This window comes from Orcinus orca, chromosome 9, assembly GCF_937001465.1.
Source record: "Orcinus orca chromosome 9, mOrcOrc1.1, whole genome shotgun sequence".
Taxonomy (NCBI): Eukaryota; Metazoa; Chordata; class Mammalia; order Artiodactyla; family Delphinidae; genus Orcinus; species Orcinus orca.
This window is the reverse complement of record NC_064567.1, coordinates 69,070,735-69,090,997: the sequence shown is the minus strand read 5'-3', so window position 1 is coordinate 69,090,997 and position 20,263 is coordinate 69,070,735. Positions and strand designations below refer to the sequence as shown.

Here is a 20,263-nt window from a genome sequence, read left to right as displayed (position 1 = left end):
CAGACGGCAGGCAGGACACCAGGGCAAGACGCGGCAGCAGTCTTCGGTACCACGGGGAGAGGGAGGTTACCAGTTATAGAGGGAATTGATATCAGGTGGGCTCATTGGTTACCAGGGAAACCAACTGAGGGGCACGCCCCTTTCAAACTATCTTAGTAGAGCTCTGATCTAAAGATCAGAACAATCACCAGCTGGGGCCAGGGTCAAGTAGGCATTTACTGATTAGACACTATGATTAGGAGGGAAGGTCAGTCATGTGAGGCAGGGACTGATTGAGCAGGGGATGTAGAGAGAGCAAGAGAGCAGGCATCTTGAGTGGCCTGATCATACAACCGCTGTCAGCTTGGAAGCAGACGCTACAGCCTTCAGAGGACTGCACTCCCAACCAATAGTTTGACTGCAACCTCAGCAGAGGCTGAGCTGGAAACCACCCAGCTAAGCAGCTCCTAGATCCGGACCACAGAAACGGATAGGATAAATATCTGTTGTTTAAAGCTGCTAAATGCGGTGATAATCTGTTGTGTAGCAATAGATAACTAATGTAATTACTTTTATAATTAGGACAAATTTTATTTTTAAAAAGAAAAAGAGACACGTCTTTCAGAGAAAGAAAGGGCTTTGGTTGGTTGATTTGTTATTAAATTCTTGCTGATGAGCATCCTCCCTCTCCCCCAATGCTCGCTTACCTGAAAATCACTACCTTAAGTTCGTTTGGGGAAAATATTATGCGCTAGAAAAGATAAGTATTAGTATTCTACAACTCCTATAGTTTATAGGCTACAAAATTGATTTCCCAGATGTTTATTCGATAGAAGTGCTAGTTGAAAAAATTTTTGAACTGTAGAAACTTACATTCTCATAAATAATTTGACAGCAGAATATAGGAAAAAAAGAGCAAAGGCGTGGGACTCAGAAGTGGGACTTTTAGTTCCATCTTGGTCACTAACTCTAAGACCTTGGACAACTCTGCTTTTCTAGGTCTTAGTGTGGACCCTTTGGAAATAGTGGGGCAAAGTCAAATATCCTCTACTGCAGTGCCCTTCGCATGCTTTACACATGATCCCCTAAAATGAAGGGGGACATACTGACATAAAATTAAATATAAAATGCATAAAAGTTGGGCTTCCCTGGTGGCGCGGTGGTTGGGAGTCCGCCTGCCGATGCATGGGACACGGGTTCATGCCCCGGTCCGGGAGGATCCCACATGCCGCGGGGCGGCTGGGCCTGTGAGCCATGGCCGCTGAGCCTGCGCGTCCTGAGCCTGTGCTCCGCAACGGGAGAGGCCACAACAGTGAGAGGCCCGCGTGCCGCAAAAAAAAAAAAAAATACATAAAAGGTGACATATAAAATTTTTATTACAAATTGAATGTAATTTGCATTATTTTATCTTTAAATATATTCGTCAAAACATCGGAGATGAAGATTGAACTTAATTTACAGAGTGTGCCTGTCACGTATCCTAATTGGCAGTCAGCACTTGTCAAATTAGTTTGCCAACTTTGTTTTCAATGAAAATGATTCATTTTTTTCACTTCAAATAAACACGTTACATATGCACTCTATAACGTGACTACCGTTTAACTTCATAGTTCTAATTTTTAGATAGATGGAAGGGTAGGTAGATGATGGAGGCTTGCCATGAACTGACGAACTGGAAGAAATCAGATACCCCTCCCTTCGGTTTCCTGCTTTTCTCTCAAGGGACTATGCTATAAAGGCAATGCATTCCAGAATTGTCTTTGTTTAGTACCACGTGGTTTTCATCTCCAGGGCAGTGTACCATATTGCGGTAGATGAGTTAATACTTTTAAAGTTCTTTATCCTGTGACTTCCAGTCATTCTTGGCTGCAGTTATTCTGTCCTTACTATTTCCTGTGTAATGAAAATGACATTCTCACATGTAGATAATAATTATTATTAATAATATCACTTCTAGGGCTTCCCTGGTGGCGCAGTGGTTGAGAGTCCGCCTGCCGATGCAGGGGACATGGGTTCGTGCCCAGGTCCGGGAAGATCCCACATGTCACAGAGCGGCTGGGCCCATGAGCCATGGCCGCTAAGCCTGCGCGTCCAGAGCCTGTGCTCCGCAACGGGAGAGGCCACGACAGTGAGAGGCCCGCGTACCGCAAAATAAATAAATAAATCACTTCTTGGTATTACTGCTATGTGCCTGTATTTTGGGGTTGATTTCTATTTCACTACAAAGATAAGTGAAGTGTATTAGTTATGATGATAAAAGGAACAGAAGTGTTTTCATAGACAAGAACAATACAGCATTTTGGATGGGAAAAAAAAGCCTAACACTGAAATGTCATCTGTGTAAGAAGTCAGAACAGTAAAGAAATAAAAGCTCTGAAAATATAAGCCCAGATTTTTAAAAAGCCATTTATTTTAAAAAACTGTTTGTCAAATCACATACACGAGCAGATACACAACTACCAAAGTGGCCCTGTAATAGACACCAGTGGGGCATTCACCACACAGTACCTGAAAAATACAGCTAAAAAAGAGGAGTCTGTGGAGTATTTAATTTCAGACACCTACTGGACTCCCTGTTGAATGGCTTTAAGTTAGCATATAGTGAGTGAGAGGTAGAGTCCCAAGTATAATAGCTGATGCCTCAGGGCTCCATTTAAAAACAAAACAAAAACAAAAACCATTTCCCCCTCTGCACAAGGGAAGCCTATCCTATTTTTTTTTTTTCCTTTGTGAAAACAGAAGCCAAGTTTCTCTTCTCAAATGGTTCAGCATTCCCCGTAAGAGTGTTGTGTGGTGACCTAGGTATTGTGCTTCTTGAGCTGTCTAATTTTCTTCACCTTCAGATTCAGATTCTAGGAGAGAAGAAAGAAAAGTCAGGTCATTTCTTCTGAGACACCTTTAAATAAGGTCATGAAAGAATTTCTACTCTATCTCCCTTCTCCACTAAAAAAGACATTTTGCCTAGGCATCCATTTACTAGGTAAGAGAGTCATATAGAGGGCAGGCAGCAAACTTCTGCTCCTTTTTGCTTTTAAACGAAATTACCTTTCTAAAAATGCAACATGCTCAGAAATATTATTGGTGACGAAAACCATTTATATTTTTCCGGATCGGCAACTTTTCATGCTCAGTTGGATTAAGTCTCATCATTATTGTTCTTCCAACTTGTATTGCCATTTTAAATACCAGTCAACTGGTAAAGGCGCCATAAAAGTCGATATAATCCCATAAAAGTGATTAAGCCAAATGTATTTTTTTTCCTTTCACAGCTGCTGATTATTTCTTCCTCTTTGTCCCTTAAATTAGGAATAATTTAAGAGGTTTTGGTTTTGTTTTGTTTATCTTGCAGAAATTGTCATTGCCTTGATTCAGAAAGGAAGGCTAAGAGGTGGACAAAATGCTGTGGAACACACCTCAGAACTTTAGTTTTAGGAAGGCAAGAAAAATCTGTGGAGGGGGGAGCTATTTTGAATTGTAGTGAGAAAGGATTTGCTAAATGGTCACCAGAGTTGTTAAATGGAATCATACCTTCTTCTGCGTTTTGTAACCACTCAACAAATTTCTTCATCTGGTCAAGAAAAACACTTTTGCCTTTGGCAACATGTGCTTCTTTGTACCATTTCAATATCGCTTCTTCACTCAGCACATCAGCTGCAATTTCAAATCAAAGGTTTCAAAGCTACTACATACATGTCATGTTTTAAAGCAACTTCATGTCTTATAGTTTAATAGAAAGCAATCACTTCAAATATTAAAGCTCTTTTATAAAAGAAATTCGTATTGAAACTTATCAGAAGACAAGAACCAAGCTTATTTCCATACAGCGCAGTGCCCTGTGTATTTTAGTAGTTAGGGGAGGGATGGTGATGGGACTGGGACTTGAAAATCTCACAGTGCTAATTTGTTGGCAGGAAACTAGGTTATTTTGTAATTTTGCCAATGAATCATCAATTCCAGCCTTTCAGAACACTCTGTGTCCTGCCACCAACTGCAAACACATCTTGATTAAGCAGCAACCACAAATGACTGGTCTTTCAAGGGGATTTACTTTAGGAGGAAAAGAAAGCAAATGAAAAAAATGCAGACAGGATGCAATAACAATGTTAATAATTAAATATAATGATGAGCTTCCTGGGTGTACCATGGGACCAATACACACATAATCCAAAGTTCTACAGTACTCTATCGCTAAGTCCTAAATTTACTTCCCCACAGCACAATATCTAAATCACATGAGTAATGTTTTCCTTGTACACTGTTAGGAGAGAAACAAAAAGTGTTATCTATTAACTATTACCTAGAACTCTAAATTCCACAAATATTCCTTGATACCCTCAAGTTACCATTAATTTAGAATATTTAATGTTAAGAATAGAAAGGGGAATATGAAAAAAATAGCCTACAGACTTTGCCAATGTTCTAATGGGTTATCTTTTGGGATTTTGGTGTGGGAAATGAGATGGAAAACAGATAAAAAGGATTTATTATCATCCCCAACGCCTGCCCAATCCATTGCAAATGCTGATAAATCATTCTAATGATGTTTTTGCAGTTAAAATATACCTTTAGCTTATGAAAACAAGAGAAATGATTTGATACTCGTTTCATTCAAAACCTCAGTGATCTTTTCGTAACAAAAACTTTGTTTTTTTAAAATTAATAATTGGCTCTTGGATTCAATTGAAGAGGTCAAATTGACTAAAAATGCACATGATTGGTTTTAGAAAATATAAAGTTTGTTTTATTTTGGTCATTAAATACACTACATTTTGCAAAGGAAGAAGGAAGTCTAGATTTATTCATATATAAGGACTAGATATAAAAATTATAACCAGGAGCCCTAAGGAATTACTCTTAGCTTCTAGTCTTTTAGTTGCTTGTGCTTCCAGCTCCACACTCCCCACTCACAATGATGAAAGAATTCTCCTGCCTCTTGCCATCAAAGTCCAGTTTTCATACCAATGACGAGCAGATGCTTTACAGCTCAAGGAAGTGACCTGTTACTGGGTAAGATGGCTTTGCAGAAACCTTTCAGGAATGCTAATTAGCTCAAACATGGATGTTTAAAGTCCCTTTTATATAATTTGTTTTTATGACATGTTTAAAATGCCTGTGATTTAGACCAATAATTTCCAAACTGTTTTGATCATGCTCCCCTATCAGTAAGACAATTTTGAGTGTGTACACACAACATATGTGTATTTTTTGTTTTATAAATTATATGCATGTACTATATAACTGCTATTGTTAATGTTATAAAACAAAACATAGAATTAAACACGTAAAGAGAAATTCTCTTTTTTCTCCTCCCCTTAATGAATCATGTTATGACACAATGTACAGGTTGGAAAGGCAACGGAGAGTGTAGTTTAGCGATACTCTTTGTCTCAGGTTTTCCTTCTGAAGGCTGAGAGCTCATTCTCTGAAGGTTGAGAGTTTTATTGCCCCACAGAGGCCGAAAGAGGCCATGCAACTACTAGAATACTTGTCAGTGACTGTGCTTGTGAAAAGGACAGTACATGACAGGTAAAACTTATAGGATGTCTCATCCACTGAAAATCAGACAAACTGTGCAGAGCTGAGTTCTTAGAAGAAGCTAATTTAGTAATAAACACCTGCTGCAAGACCAAACTTCTAGTCCCAGGGGAATAAAATAATAAAGAAGGGACATAAGCACCTACACAGGGTGACTTTGCGGCAAAGCACGAACACCAAAAAGAAAGTCAACTTTTGTGTAGGGAAACGTCTCATCTTAAAAGGAAGGAACTCCTTGACAAATGAAGAAGAGAAAGAACTTTTTTTTCCCACTAAGGAAAAGTAGGGAGAGGAGTTCATTATAACTGGGAGATGAAGATGACAAAGTGTTGGGATCTCCCAAAATGCACAGTAGGAATACGGAGGATCAGTAAAAGTACAGCAAGAAAGGAAGACATTCTACAATTGCACAGAACCCCCTCACATTACAGTACACTTCTCTCCCCTCGATGTGGCCAACTTCTTCATCATCTCTGGTGAAATACTTGTGTCCCTTGAGAGCCTTCCTTTTTCTTTCTCCAAGTCAGCTTCAGCTCTGAGTTAGGGGCCCCTCCTCTATCATCCTTTCACTCTTCATCAGCATCTATCTGTACGAGCCTTATTTTAGCCACTGACAAGGTGATTATGTTTCTTGATTTTCTTCTACACTCTGAAATCTAGGAAGTCAAGGACTATTTTGTTCAGCATCTCATTCCCAGCATTTAATAACATAAGACCTGCCATCTAGTTTGCATTCAATAAATGTATAATGTACAAATCGATGAACTTGATGAGAAAAACTAAATATGTCTCAATGTGTAGAGTTATAATTCAAAATTTAGGTTTTCACGAGGGTCAAAGAGACAATATTGTAAAAGTGGTTTGAGAACTGCAAAGTTTTAGGTAACGTTAGTTATTTAAATATTTAAGTTGAAAACTGTGTCACTTGGAACTTAGAAAATTCAGTACTTTTTATTAGCAGTGGCACATAGGGACACAAGTCAAAAATAATTTACCTTAAAAAGTTGGCACTATATGGTGGGAAGGCAAATAACCTTTTTTTTTAGAACAAGAATAAGAAACTTCTTTTAGAAAAATGTGCGTGAGGAACAGAATTTAACCTAAGAAATATCTGCAAACAATAAAAGCCATGATAGAGATACTAACAGTACTTGAGAAGGTAGTTATATATTTTTCAGACCTACATGCTGAGACTATGGTACTTAGCTTCAGGAAGAAAGAAAATTATTTTAGAAAGTGAATAATGTGATATTTAAAAAGTAGTGATGAATTTACTATTTTTCTTACTGCCTTAGAAATATAAAAATCTAGATTTTAGTACAAAAAGTAAATCTTCACCGAGTGACCAATCACCACTTTCTCCTTTCATTGCCGAAAAGCATTATTATTTAAAGTTTATTCACTTTTATTCCACTGTTTTTTATATAAAACATCTAAAAATACTTTAATAATATCATTCATTTAAGTAATTAGGTTTTCATAGGGGACATGAGGAATCATACCCTCATGTTTCTGTTATCCTCAAGTTCTGGAAATACGGTAAGGTGGGTGTATGTAATTGAGACTTAAAATGGGAAAGAAGAAATGATTTCCATTACATTTTTGAAAACCTGCTTGAAAGCAAAATGTCAAGGGATCCACATCACTAGATAAAAGAAACAAAGACACTATTTGATTATTTGTAAAATGTATATGTGTGTATGGAATTAATGATAAGTATAATCTTAACCATGTTACCATGGTTCATGGGATTTGTCACTTCTCACATCCGATACCCTTTAGACCAGTGGTCCCGGATGAACAGTCACAGCATCACCTGGAAATTTGTTAAAACGCAAATTTGCGGGCCCAATGCTGTACCCACTGAATCAGAATCCCTGGGGAATCTGTTTTAACAAGCGCTCCAGGTGAGTCACGTGCACCGGGAAAGGAGTGCTTTAATACATGCTGTCCTCAAGCCTTCCTAGGCATATGAAATACACAACAAGAGCATCCCAATCCTCATAAAAACAAATGAAATATATGTCTCCAGGTGCACAAGTGTTTGTTGGATGAAATAAGGTCAAAGTAAAAACTACTATTCAAAAAGGAAGGTAAACACAGTAACTCTCCTAACAGTAGTACGGAACAATCATTCCTTGGGGATTCCATGTTCTCAAGAGAAAAAATGCAATTATTTTACCAAAAAAAACAGCCTGTATGTATAATTTTGTGGAAAATTATGAAATTACCTAGAAAATGACATTTAGTTTTAACTTTTCAGTGATATAGTTTAGGTTTCCATTTGTAAAGAGCTTCCTGATTTCATTTCCAAATAACTGAGCCAGAATAAAACTGTTATTGACACTTATCCCCCTACGTTCCCTTGGGCCTGCTCATACTTGCCACAGACCTTACTAACTGAAACAATCTATTTTAAAAAGCTGACTACCTAGTTAATCAACGGCCTAAGGAAGAGCTAATGCCTCTTCTTTTTACTTCTCAGGGCCCACTGCTTGGTTATTTTATAATTTCAGGTCACTGTTCCTTAGCATTTGGGGCTGAAGAATAGGAAATAAAGCAATCAGTTTTGCTAGCTGTTCGTAGTTGTTATAAAAAGTTTAATGGGGAAGGATGTTGGCATTCATTAATGGTTAAAATGAGAAATTTGAAGAATAGGACTTTGATAGTTTATATGCCACTTAAATGCCTTTACTGATAAAAAGTAGTTTATTTTTTGTTTTTTTGAACTAAGTATAATAATGAAATGAGGTATTGCTGCAGACGAGGCTCAAACAACTATGTCTCAGTTAAAAACAAGGATTTGGGGCTTCCCTGGTGGCACAGTGGTTGAGAGTCCGCCTGCCGATGCAGGGGACGCGGGTTCGTGCCCCAGTACGGGAAGATCCCACATGCCACGGAGCAGCTGGGCCCGTGAGCCATGGCCGCTGAGACTGCGCGTCCGGAGCCTGTGCTCCACAACGGGTGAGGCCACAGCAGTGAGAGGCCCGCGTACCGCAAAAAAAAAGCAAAGAACAAGGATTTGGTAAGAGACACTGTTTGGTTGGGTTGGCTATTAAACAACAAGAAAGGAAATTATGTGTTTAGGCAGCTAGTTTATAAACAGTTTGCTTTTCTGTAGTGGAAAATATTGACCATTCATGAAGCAAATGTGAAACCTATCCCACAGGCCTCTCTACCAGTTTAAAATGGGGCCAGCTGTGGCCGGTGTGGACAGATCGGCTACTGGCTGCGGGGGGCTGCTCCTCTTTCTTGGCTCCTGGGTACCACAGGTGGGTTGGCCATAGGACCTGCAGGTTTGGTTCTGATGGGTCACCTAGACTTAAGACATTGCTATCTCATGACCCTGGGTATCATTTAAGCCCTAGTGTTAGGACATTGCTATCTCATGACCACATCCAAGAGGGCCAGTTCAGATCTGGCCACAGAAAAACACCTATTACTGAATTTCAAATGGGACTTGGCAGTCATCACAGTCTCCCACTGATATGGAAATTGTGCCAAATACCTTAGTGCTGAGAAAGCAAAAGATCACCCAAACCCTTGTGGGCAAGACGTATGCATTTGAAGAATCTGGACAGCCAGTTAAAACTCTTTGTGAAATGCTATTAAACGTTTTAAAAACAGCTAGTAATCAGTAATGTAAAATTTTTACATTCCAAATGCCCAACTTGTCATTCAAGATAGACAACTTTAAGAACACATCAAAAAGAAAAGAAACATTTGGTTGGTATTAATTTATACTTTAGCCTTTTCTGTGTTATGCCATTTAAGATAGCAGTAACTTCTAATTAACATTTTATAATGTTCAAAACGTCTCGTTTCTTAAGTGTTCCTTTCCCCCCCGCCTCATAAAACTACGAACACCTAGACCAAAGAAGTGTCTAGGATCATTTTCTTCATATACTATAGGTATAGAGATTGAGATCAGTTAAAACCCTAATAGCTAAAGATGTTAAAAAAAAACAACAACCCTAATAGCATTCATTTTTAATAAACTGGCTGTGCCAGTTGTCATGGCAACCTAATCCTTATAAATACAATAACAAGACAGTAAATATGAAGTTCTAAAAATAGCCATTTCCTTGGAAAACAGGAGAATGGCTGGGCCAAATAACTAAACTGCAAAGTGAAAAGCTAGTTATTTCAGTAATTTTAAAGTCAGCTTTATGGCATCTGAAAAGGTATGAACATACTATATGTAACCACTTGGTAATCACCGTTGTTATAGCTAATCCTTACAATGCAAAAACAGATCTGATTTTTTGTAATTACAGTCTTTTTCACCATCCCTCCCCACCAAAATTATTAGTTCATCACCAGTCTTCTAGCGATTTCCACCAGTGACAAGTGTACAGGGGCCTAATCAGGCTGGTTGCTCAGGCCACGCATGTCTAGGGTGTTTGCACCTTCTCTCTCTAAATAATATGGCTGCATCACTAAAACTCAAAGACTATCATTAACCTATATCCCCCTCTGCCTCACCCCCTACTCTGTCCTTCGAAAAGCTTCAACAAAACATAGAAACATAGTGGCAGGACGACATAGATACACACCTTTATAAAAAAGAACCACGATCTTCTGAAAGGCTTTCATGAAATGGATGTTGTCATAACAGTACTCTTGCACCTTCTGGAGGAGGATCAGCTCTGACTGGCCTTGGGAGCTGAACACAGCCAGGAGTGGAGCGTATTGCTGGAACAGAAGTGGGGAGTAAAACCATTTACTCTTGTGAGAGGTGCAGGGCTGACACCACTTGAATCATAACAATAATCTGGAGGTTTGCTTAGAAAATCTTCACTTTGAGGATTATCTTATTCTAATATTGTGACCAATCAACATGAATTTTTTTATCCCTGCACCTTATCAGATTTCTCTCGCTGTACCCACTAAAGGCAACCAAATATGAAATTCTGACTATATTAAAGATAACTGCCATGCTACTGTGTCTGTCTAATGGGTCCTGTGAAAATAAGACAGAGTTCCTAAGTTCCAAAGGTTCCCAGGGCTGCTGTGACCCCTCCATCACTGAAGTGTGGCTCTGCCACTGGAAGAGTGGGCATCTCCTTCCTAAACATCGCAGACCCCCCACATGTCATCTTTATGGTTTTGTTCATACTGTTCCCTTCGTCCCAAATGACCTTGGCTTCCAGTTGTTTGGCTGTTGTTTTCTCTAAGACCTACTCAGCTCAACACTTAACTCCTCCTCTGAGCCTTCCCTGGTCAACTTAACCTGCATAGGCTACTCACTGCTCTGTCCTCCTAAATACTGAGAGTTATCTGAATTTACATCCTACCTAGTTTAAACTAGGTACCTGTTGATTTCCCAATTCAAGTGTAAACTCTGAAGGTAGGCTCTAAGTCTTCCACTTGTCTTAAGACACTTTCATAGGGAGAGGACAATAAAAGCAAAAACATATGTATCTCCCCACAAAAATATACAATTTACACAATCGGTTGATTTCTTCCACCACTCAGTTTTCAAATTCTAATGTCAGCTTGTAGTTTACTTAAAAAATACTCATTAAGAATTTTTATCATGTAGAAGGAGAACCAATAGTTAGACTATATTTCCCTTTAAATATTGAATATATGACGATTCTGTGGATTTTCTGACATTGTTTTTAGTAAGAATTTACCCTTAGGTATTTCATAAGCTCTTACATCTGAAACATTTTAGGTAGTGGCAAATTTGAAAAGAAAAACACTAGGAAGTATGTGTCTGGACTGATTAGAACACATCTATCACATTGTTAAGAGCTGCAGTTGGCCTGCAGCCAAGACTGTGCCTTGTTGGGACCCGGTACCTTCAGATGCTTGAGGGCTTGCTCGGCAACGAGCTCTTCCTTCTTGTTCCATTCCACAGCGTTCATTATACAGGTCCACAGCAGTCCAATCACTGCTGTTTCTGGAAGATCATTCCTCTTCATTTCTTCTTTAACATAGAGCACCACCTAAATTTCACAAAAAAAGGAGTCAGAGAGTAACAGACAGATGGGGAGTTCCCCTCTCACTGTGCCCGATCAGTAAAAGGTTAGGGGCACACAAATATTCTGCTCAGTTCCTCCCTTCCTGGCATATACTCTCCAGTTACGAGAGGCAGGAAAAACACAATGATTTGTTCTCAAAGCAGACTTATTTTTAGTCCCCAAATTAATAGGCTTATCTCTGGCCAGGAGGTGCTGGATAAGAGAAAATAAAAAAAGAGAATCGTGGTTTCTTAGGGGCTATACTCTTACAGGCAGGAACCCCTTTGAGTAAAGCAGGGCAAAGATTTAAGCCAGTTTGACTTTCCGGGGTTTGAAGAAGGCAACAGAGCTGTGAATTTTTACTTCCGATCCTTAACTTTAAAACTCTTGAAAAATGTCTTGGGCTTGTACAAGGCATTCTCTGCAATTCATTCTTTAATTATCGCTTTTGATGATCCTCATGCCTCATGTAAATAAACTGTAAAGTGCAAAGACTTTACATATGATACATATCAAAGAGCAACCCTCAGCAGGCTATTTTTCCTTCAGAGTTACTTTTAAATATGCAAATGTATCCTAAAACCTGATAGTATGGAATAAAATCTGCCTAACAGTGTATCTTATATTAAACTTGTTTGGAAAAACCTACTCCTTTTGAATAGAATCACAAATAGAGGTGAGGGCCTCAGAAGTGATTAAAAACCATAATATCAATATATCTCACATGTAGTACTTTGTGAGTAGTACAGCTATTTTTCTCCCTTCCTTTTTTTTTAATGAAAATACGTTGCTTTCTTTCCTGCTGGCCTGGGGTACAGAGGGGTCAGCTGTGGGTTAAGCAGCCTTTGAGAACCAAAGGAACTGGGAAGTCCTAGTCCCCCAGCTGCAAAGAAAGGTGACATCTCTGCACCTAAAGGTATCGCAGTGTTATTTGGTTTGCTTTTTTTTCCCCATGTTAAATCATGTTCAAGTTCTTTGCTTGGAGAAAGATTACTGAATATATTGCTGACCTTAATGCCATGAGAGACCAACACCTCCACCTGCTGGACAGCATCAGTCTGGAATTCTCCAGTCTTAAACCGCAAAAGGTACCTTGCAAGGCTGCGAGCACGCAGGATAGTGAGGATTTGGGACTTGGGAGTAAGTGGCAAAAGGAAAGGACTCTTTATGCAATTTTTGAATTATCATGTAAAAGTTTTTAAAGTTCAAATAGGAAGTTTTCTTCAGGCAGGACTTAAAAAAAAAAGATACAATCATAGCCATATGAAAGACAGCTATACAAGAAGGTAGTATTTATGTTATGTGAATACACAACTATTATGAGTGGAATCCAATGAGCCACTGGTCCAACTGGTCTTTACCCATGATATGACTGCAAAATCACCCCTTTTTTGTCTTAAAATTAAAACCTATATATATTAACCCAATACTTAACCATATTACGTAATCTGCAATAAAATGGGAAAACCACCATAAATTGAGGTATACTGCTAGTGGAGAGTAAATCTATTCAACAGATGAAACATTCTGACAACCATAGCAACCTGGTAAATAAGTCACTTGTGTGGAAATACTCATTATTTTCTGGAACATCCTGGAGGAGTCTGAATCAATACTTTGAAATCGAGCTCATTTAAATGGTATGAAAAGGGCCTGGAGTTCATAGCAATAAACAAAGGGAGGTCTCCTTAAGGGAGGTAAAGCTTGTGCTGCACAGGCTACATCATCCCTCTCGCTGAACGGGTTTGCAGTGATGTCAGTCCATGGTCCCCACCTCCTTGATCGGGCATTCCTGAGAAAGACGCTCCTGGAGCTCCTTCTGCAGCTCCTTCCTGGTGCCCAGGGACTGCTGGACTCGGAGGAAGTCAGAGAGCTCCTTAAGACCTGCGTCAGTGAAGTACTGAGCAAAATGATCCACGCTCTGTCTGTTAACTGGAAAGAGCTCCTGGGAGAGAAAAGGAGAGAGACTGTTACACAACATGCCATTCACATTTCAGCAAGCGTAAAGAACAACATTTTCATATTAAGAGAACACTCAGAATATCTCATATTTGGAAGAAAAGAAGAAGGATGAAGTTTTTCAAAAGAATAAATCTCGGATATATTTCTTGAGCATCTGCTAAGGTACCTTCCAAAATTAGGCAATTTGACAAAGAAAGAGAATAAAAAATGCTAAGCAAATTACATAAACTAGTTGCACTCATTTGGCACTGCTATTTACTTTTTCTTTTACTTTAATCAAAGTGCAGCACGTACAAAAACAGAGCTAAATTTGCTAAATTAAGTACCAATAAGATGATAACCCTGAAAAACGTTGGGATTATTTTAAACCGACTAGAAAAAACTGAAATCATTAACCACACTGTTTCCTTAACTATGAGTTAACAGACCAAAGCCAGTTTTAGTAATGCTGAAATGATCTGAGATAATATGAGGAAAACAACATTGACTATTATCATCTCAAGGACCTCTATTCAGCATTTCATTAAGGAAAATGCTGCTATTATTCTAAAATAACAGCTCAGAGCTAAAGAGAATTTTCGTTGTATCTCTTAACATGGTGGCTCTAAATTAAGTTCATGGCGAGATCTAATCTAAATCCGCCCTACTGTCTCTTCAGTTCATTACATAATTCTGTTGGAAATTTTTTAAAAGAGCAGCACACCATGGCTGCTCTCATATTCTCACCTCACTTCCATTTCACTTTACACAGCTCGGAGGAGTCTCAGGAACACTTAGTCATGTTCTAACCCTGTGTGACGCCAACACCCAACTAAGAAAGGAAGGCAATTTTCAAAGCTCTCACATTTTTCAGACTGCTGCAGAGTCTATAAAATAGATCCAAACTTTTATGATGGTGAGATTTGCATATATAGATGGCCAATGGCTATGTGGCTTCAATAAAAATCTCAGAAGAAAGGTCTGCAACGAGTTTGCCACCAAGCATAGGGACATAGCCAGATGGCTTCTGTCATGACTCAAATTTCAATATTCTCTGTACCATCATCCCATAATTTGCCTTGTTGAGTCATCAGTTTCAAAATGTCAGAACAGAGTTGGTGGGAGCAGCTATCAAACACACATTCATGTTAAAGCAAACATTTCATACCTGACTGAAATGTTGTCACTGATATTTATTCTACCATTCAAGAGGCCTTTCAAATTTGTGGGGGCAGGGAACTAGTTTAATTTTGAGTTTCTTCTATGAATCAAGAGGTGGTGGGCATTTTACTCATAATTGTAAAAAGTAGAAATTTTTCTACAAAAATAAACTAAGTCTCAACAAGGCTAAGCAGCTTGACCCAAATTATGCAGCCAGAAATATTTAAGGGCATAGCTGTGTGACCCAAAGGCAATAATTACTCTGTTACTCATGCCAGCATTCAATACTCAATTTAGGGAGAATGTGACTGCAAATTCTGATGGAAAGTTATGTTCAGAGTAAGACATCATCAAACATGTTACTAGTGGTTTTTTATTTATTTTTATGAACTATAACCACAGTCCTTATGAATGATACATAACATCTTAAAAATTATTATTCAGATTAAACTGAGCTAAAATCAGTATAAATCATGTCATGACCTTTACTAACTTGGAACATAGTTTGCATTTGTTACAAAAATCCTACCCAAGGCTTCCCTGGTGGCACAGTGGTTGAGAGTCCGCCTGCCGATGCAGGGGACACGGGTTCGTGCCCAGGTCCGGGAGGATCCCACATGCCGTGAAGCGGCTGGGCCCGTGAGCCATGGCCGCTGAGCCTGCGCGTCCGGAGCCTGTGCTCCGCAACGGGAGAGGCCACAACAGTGAGAGGCCCGCGTACTGCAAAAAAAAAAAAAAAAAAAATCCTACCCAGGTAAAAACCTTTATCACCTCATCCCTAGATTAAGGTCTCCCTACTTCTGCCCTTCCTCCTGAATCTGCTCCCAATGCAACAGCCAGAGAGATCCTGTTAAGACCCCAAAATCACATTATGCATGTTTTGCAGAGACTTTTCCAAAAAACTTCTCATCTTACTCAGAATAAAAGCCGAAGTTCTTAGATGATAGGGGACCTGCTATGACTCTGACCTGATCTACATTTTTGCTCTTACTAATTACCCTCTCTTTCTTGCTGTCCCCAACATGCCACGCCTCAAAGCCTTTGCGTTTTCTGCTGCCTTTGCCTGGAATACTCTTCCTGGAGATATCTAAATAGATCGCTTCTTCACACAAATGTCACCTTATCAGAGAGGCCTTCTCATACCACACTGACACTCCTCAGTGCTTCCCTATTTAGTTTTTCTCTCGGAGCACTCTTCACTTTTTATTATACCATGTATTATTTTAATTGTTTATTTAGTTTATTGCCTGTCCCCCTGAAACAGAATGTAAGCCCCATAAAGGCACAGGTTGCCTGCTTGATTTCTTTCAATATCTTCAGCTCCTAGAAAAGTTTCTAGCCAATGTCTTGATCATTGTTCCCTTTTCCAGGGATGGGGGCATGATATCAGGCAGGCATGGTTCTAAGGCACAGCCACCCTGTCCTCATGGAGTTTCTGGTAGAAACTGCTACCTATGCTTTTCATGTTCAAAACATATGTAGACAAAGAAACCTAGCAAGAACAGTTAAATGATATGTATTTTTCAAAAAGGAAATACATTAAAAAATTTTTAATGAAGTAACCTAATTAAGTTAACCAAGCTCTGCCTATTGGCATCTTTAAGGAACCATGCTTTAAGAAATAACTGAGTCTTTTGTGGTTAAGTTGTAATTGTATCTTTGTTCCTAATAATTCACCCCCCACCCCTCTCCCTTAAACAAGTATTCAGTGAAGACCCTCCTTGCTGTATCTGTCTTCACAGGTGGAGAAGTAGCCCATGAGTGGACTAAATCTTCCTACCCCATGCCAGGCTTCTCCGTGACTTCTTTTGATGAAAGAAGGTGAGCTTTTAAAGCACCGGAATGTCTCCCTTCAGTCACCTGTGTTCCTGTCCTCTGCCATGAGGACAGAATAGCCCAGATATGAGCTGCTCCTTCAGCCTGGGACCCAGAATGAAAGGGCTGGGGCCTTGCCAAGATACAGCTAATCCACAGACTCAGGGACACGAATATATTCCTTCATATGAACTTCCACCCACATCAGCAACCTATTCACTTGTCTTCTGTGACTTCTATATACCCTTCATTGCTAGAGAGTAGGTTCCATGAAGGCAGGAAACTTTTCTGTCCTGTCTCTACTGGCTCCACAGCTTCTAGGACTGTGCCTGGCACAGAGCAGGCACTTAATAAATATAAGTTAAATGAAAAGTATTATCAGTGGCAGAAATTAACAAGAATCTAGACTTAATTTTTCTTCTTTATCATATTCTAAAGACTTCCAAGACCCAAATAGGGCTATTTTAGGTAAACCTCAAGAGATAAAGGAATTTTAAGTCACTGAAAATAAAAGAGTTTACAATGAGCCAGATTTGGAATTATCCCATGAATCAACACCCTTGCACAGAACACAATGGAAGATAAAACAGGTAAGTAACTAGGTAAAGAGAAGATGGCAAGCATGTCTTGCAATTTTAGACTTTGTCCTAAAATTTTAAAAGCAATTTCACTTGAAGCAATCTCTGTCATCTGCACAGCTGTTGCTTCTGGCAGAAATTATAGGGAGCAGATAGGAATTATGAGGACAAAATATTTTTCCTGATTTTCTTTGAAAAATACAAAGAGAAGTAAAAATATAATCAAGCAATCATGATACTGGGAGCTTCAAATTACTACTATTAACTTGTTAGCTTTCTTAAATATCTAAGTATTTCCAAGGAATCTTAGTATAAACAAGGAATCTTCCTTAACCTTTTTTTTTTTTTAAATGTTTTATTGAAGTATAGTTGATTTAAGCTTATAGTTTTGTTTTGTTTTGTTTTTTCCGGTATGAGGCCTCTCACTGTTGTGGCCTATCCCGTTGCGGAGCACAGGCTCCGGACGCGCAGGCTCAGCGGCCATGGCTCACGGGCCCAGCTGCTCCGCGGCATGTGGGATCTTCCCGGACCAGGGCACGAACCCGTGTCCTCTGCATCGGCAGGCGGACTCTCAACCACTGTGCCACCAGGGAAGCCCAACCTTTTATTTTGTTAACAAACTAACGTGTATTTGAGGTCAGTGTCATTCACCTATGACCCAAGATAATCACTAATGTCTAATTAGGTGGGATTGATGTGACTTTAAATTTCATATTAAAACTTTACATTTCTATAGTTATTAGCTGCAAAAGAGTTAATTCTGATAAATGTTATCACTATGTCAACAAACTTCTAAATTTGAAAGTCTCTGTACTCCCTATGACTCTTTAATTTTATCATTCCATTTATTTATGCAACAAAGATTAAACTGGAATTAGTTTCTATCTGCCAATAATACAGAAATAAAAAGAACCATGTTCCAATTCGACATAGACTCGGGCATTTCAGTTATGTATTACAACACAATTGACAGAGCCAAGGCAGAAGCATGAAACATACAACCCTTTGCCCAGACAACACTTACAAGTAGCCTCTTGTCTAAGTTGGCTTTTCTCAAAGAGGAGGTAACAGAGTTGGCATCTTTTTCTGCCATCCACGCTTTAAAAAGCTTGACAGCAAATGAGGCTGCAATGCCTGTTAAAAAAAAAAAAAAGAAGAGTAAACCTTTTATAACAAAAACCACTTGTGATGATGTACAAGGCAACATTTCCCATTAGGCGTCCTGAAATGACTAAATAACTCAAAGACTTGATTTGGCACAAAGGAAAAATGGAAAGCTCTCTAGGCACTGTACTATTCATTACTCAAGAAAATATTTTCATAAGAAGGGAAAAAAAATGTTAAAGTACTTTTCAAAGTTGGACTCCCTAATTCCAACCTGTTATAACTGTAAATTTATTTATTTTTACCTTGGTCAAAACCAGATTCAAAGCCAAGGATCTTCTAATGTTTTGCCTCTATTTCACCCTGTGGTTCACCAGTATTTCATATTTTTAACCGTGCTCCTGAGGTACACCAAATAAATCGAAAGCCATAAAACTGAAATGTCAACATGTCAACTAATTTGCTGATAAATAATACCAGTGAAAGAACATCAATAGTGACCGGTATAAATAAATAAAGCTATAGATGAACATGCATCATTTACTTCACAGTTTTGCTTTTTGTAAAAAGCATTTGAAAATATTCACGAGTTAAGGTATGAAAATGTCAGTGCTGTTTTTCTGGATATTTTAAAAGAGATTTTAAAAATAGCTATGTTGGGCTTCCCTGGTGGCGCAGTGGTTGAGGGTCCGCCTGCCGATGCAGGGGACACGGGTTCGTGCCCCGGTCCGGGAGGATCCCACATGCCGCGGAGCGGCTGGGCCCATGAGCCATGGCCGCTGAGCCTGCGCGTCTGGAGCCTGTGTTCCACAGCGGGAGAGCCCACAACAGTGAGAGGCCCGCGAACCGCAAAAAAAAAAAAAACTATGTTATTCAGGAATCTACTCAATTACATACCCATATTTATAATAAGATTTATTTCCAATATAAATAATCAGATAACTAATAGCTTTTCTGTGAACACTCCAGATTTCTAAATTAATGTTGCATTTGTTTAATGAAGAGTTAAGGAGTAGTTGAAATATTAAACTGATTTTTCTGAGTTGAAGGCTTCAGTATCGTTGATGGTCTAAGCAGTGTCTATTCTCCTTTCCTCTTTCCTAAGAGAGTTCCCATGTTGCTCAGGCCAGGTGACTTCCATCTAATTAGTCTAAGCCCTGGCACCACCTTCTTCTGCAATGATTGGCCTACTGATCTAAGTTGTTGGCCATAGCATCCCCCAACAATTACTACTGGGTGGGTCATGTGGCCAGTTTCAGCCAATCTGCTGAAGGCAAGATAAATTATCCTATGTTCAGAAGTGCTCTTCCACTGAACCTGAATGAAGAAGCCTGTGCCATAACTGGACTAGCAGACTTCTTTTAAAGGCTAAGGAGTCCACCCTTGGAATGAAGTCGATGCTATGGTAATGGGGGAAAATGTCTGAGTCCTGAATGATATTGCTGTTCACCCTGAAGTCTGCTCTGCTTTTATATTTATTGTTACATGAGAAATAAATGCCCTTGGTGGGGCTGGGTGGGGGGAATAACTTAGGAGGTTGGAATTAACATATACATACTACTATATATAAAATAGATAACAAACAAGGACATACTGTATAGCACAGTGAACTATACTCAATATTTTATAGTAACCTATAAGGGAAAAGAATCTGAAAAAGAACGTATGTGTGTGTGTGTGTGTGTGTGTGTGTGTGTGTGTGTGTATAACTGAATCACTCTGCTATACATCTGAAACTAACACAACATTGTAAATCAACTATACTGCAAAAAAAAAAAAAATTTAAAAAAAAGAAAGAAAGAAAAAAAGAAATGCCCTCATATACAGATTTGGGTCTTGTCTTCCAATTACTTGCTGGTAAACAAATTCAATTGAGATATATATATAAAATATAATTTATACAGACACCAACTTTACCCAATTCTTTTCTTTTGAATAGCAGAGAAACTAAGCCCCCCAAATTGTCTATGACAATAACACCTGTGATATGACCTGGAGAATTTTATGTTATCAACTTGTTGACCTGGATTTTTAACATTACCATTCGTTCCAAAAGTCAATATAAAACATAATATAAATTTATGTAATTAAATAAAAATGAAGATAACAGATCTTGTAATCCTCATTGTAAGTAAGAGAAATAAAGCATGCTTGAAACTAGGAGTCTAAAAACCAGGCTCA

The 20,263-nt window shown here is 38.8% G+C and overlaps 1 protein-coding gene across 4 annotated transcripts in view; it reads right to left on the bottom strand.

Annotated features, from left to right (window-relative positions):
* Positions 1-2,366: 2,366 nt before the first annotated feature.
* The window catches only part of BZW2 (basic leucine zipper and W2 domains 2), a 58,168-nt gene continuing 40,271 nt past the window's right edge, over positions 2,367-20,263 (bottom strand). For all 4 annotated transcript variants that reach the window (XM_033399965.2, XM_033399974.2, XM_004263472.4 and 1 more), the window contains 6 exons: positions 18,003-18,112; positions 13,258-13,428; positions 11,322-11,468; positions 10,071-10,209; positions 3,508-3,630; positions 2,367-2,831 (listed from right to left, as the gene is read on the bottom strand). In XM_033399965.2, the coding sequence (XP_033255856.1) occupies positions 2,803-2,831; positions 3,508-3,630; positions 10,071-10,209; positions 11,322-11,468; positions 13,258-13,428; positions 18,003-18,112 (719 nt within the window). In that variant the 3' untranslated portion in view covers positions 2,367-2,802. The remainder of the gene's footprint in view (positions 2,832-3,507; positions 3,631-10,070; positions 10,210-11,321; positions 11,469-13,257; positions 13,429-18,002; positions 18,113-20,263) is intronic.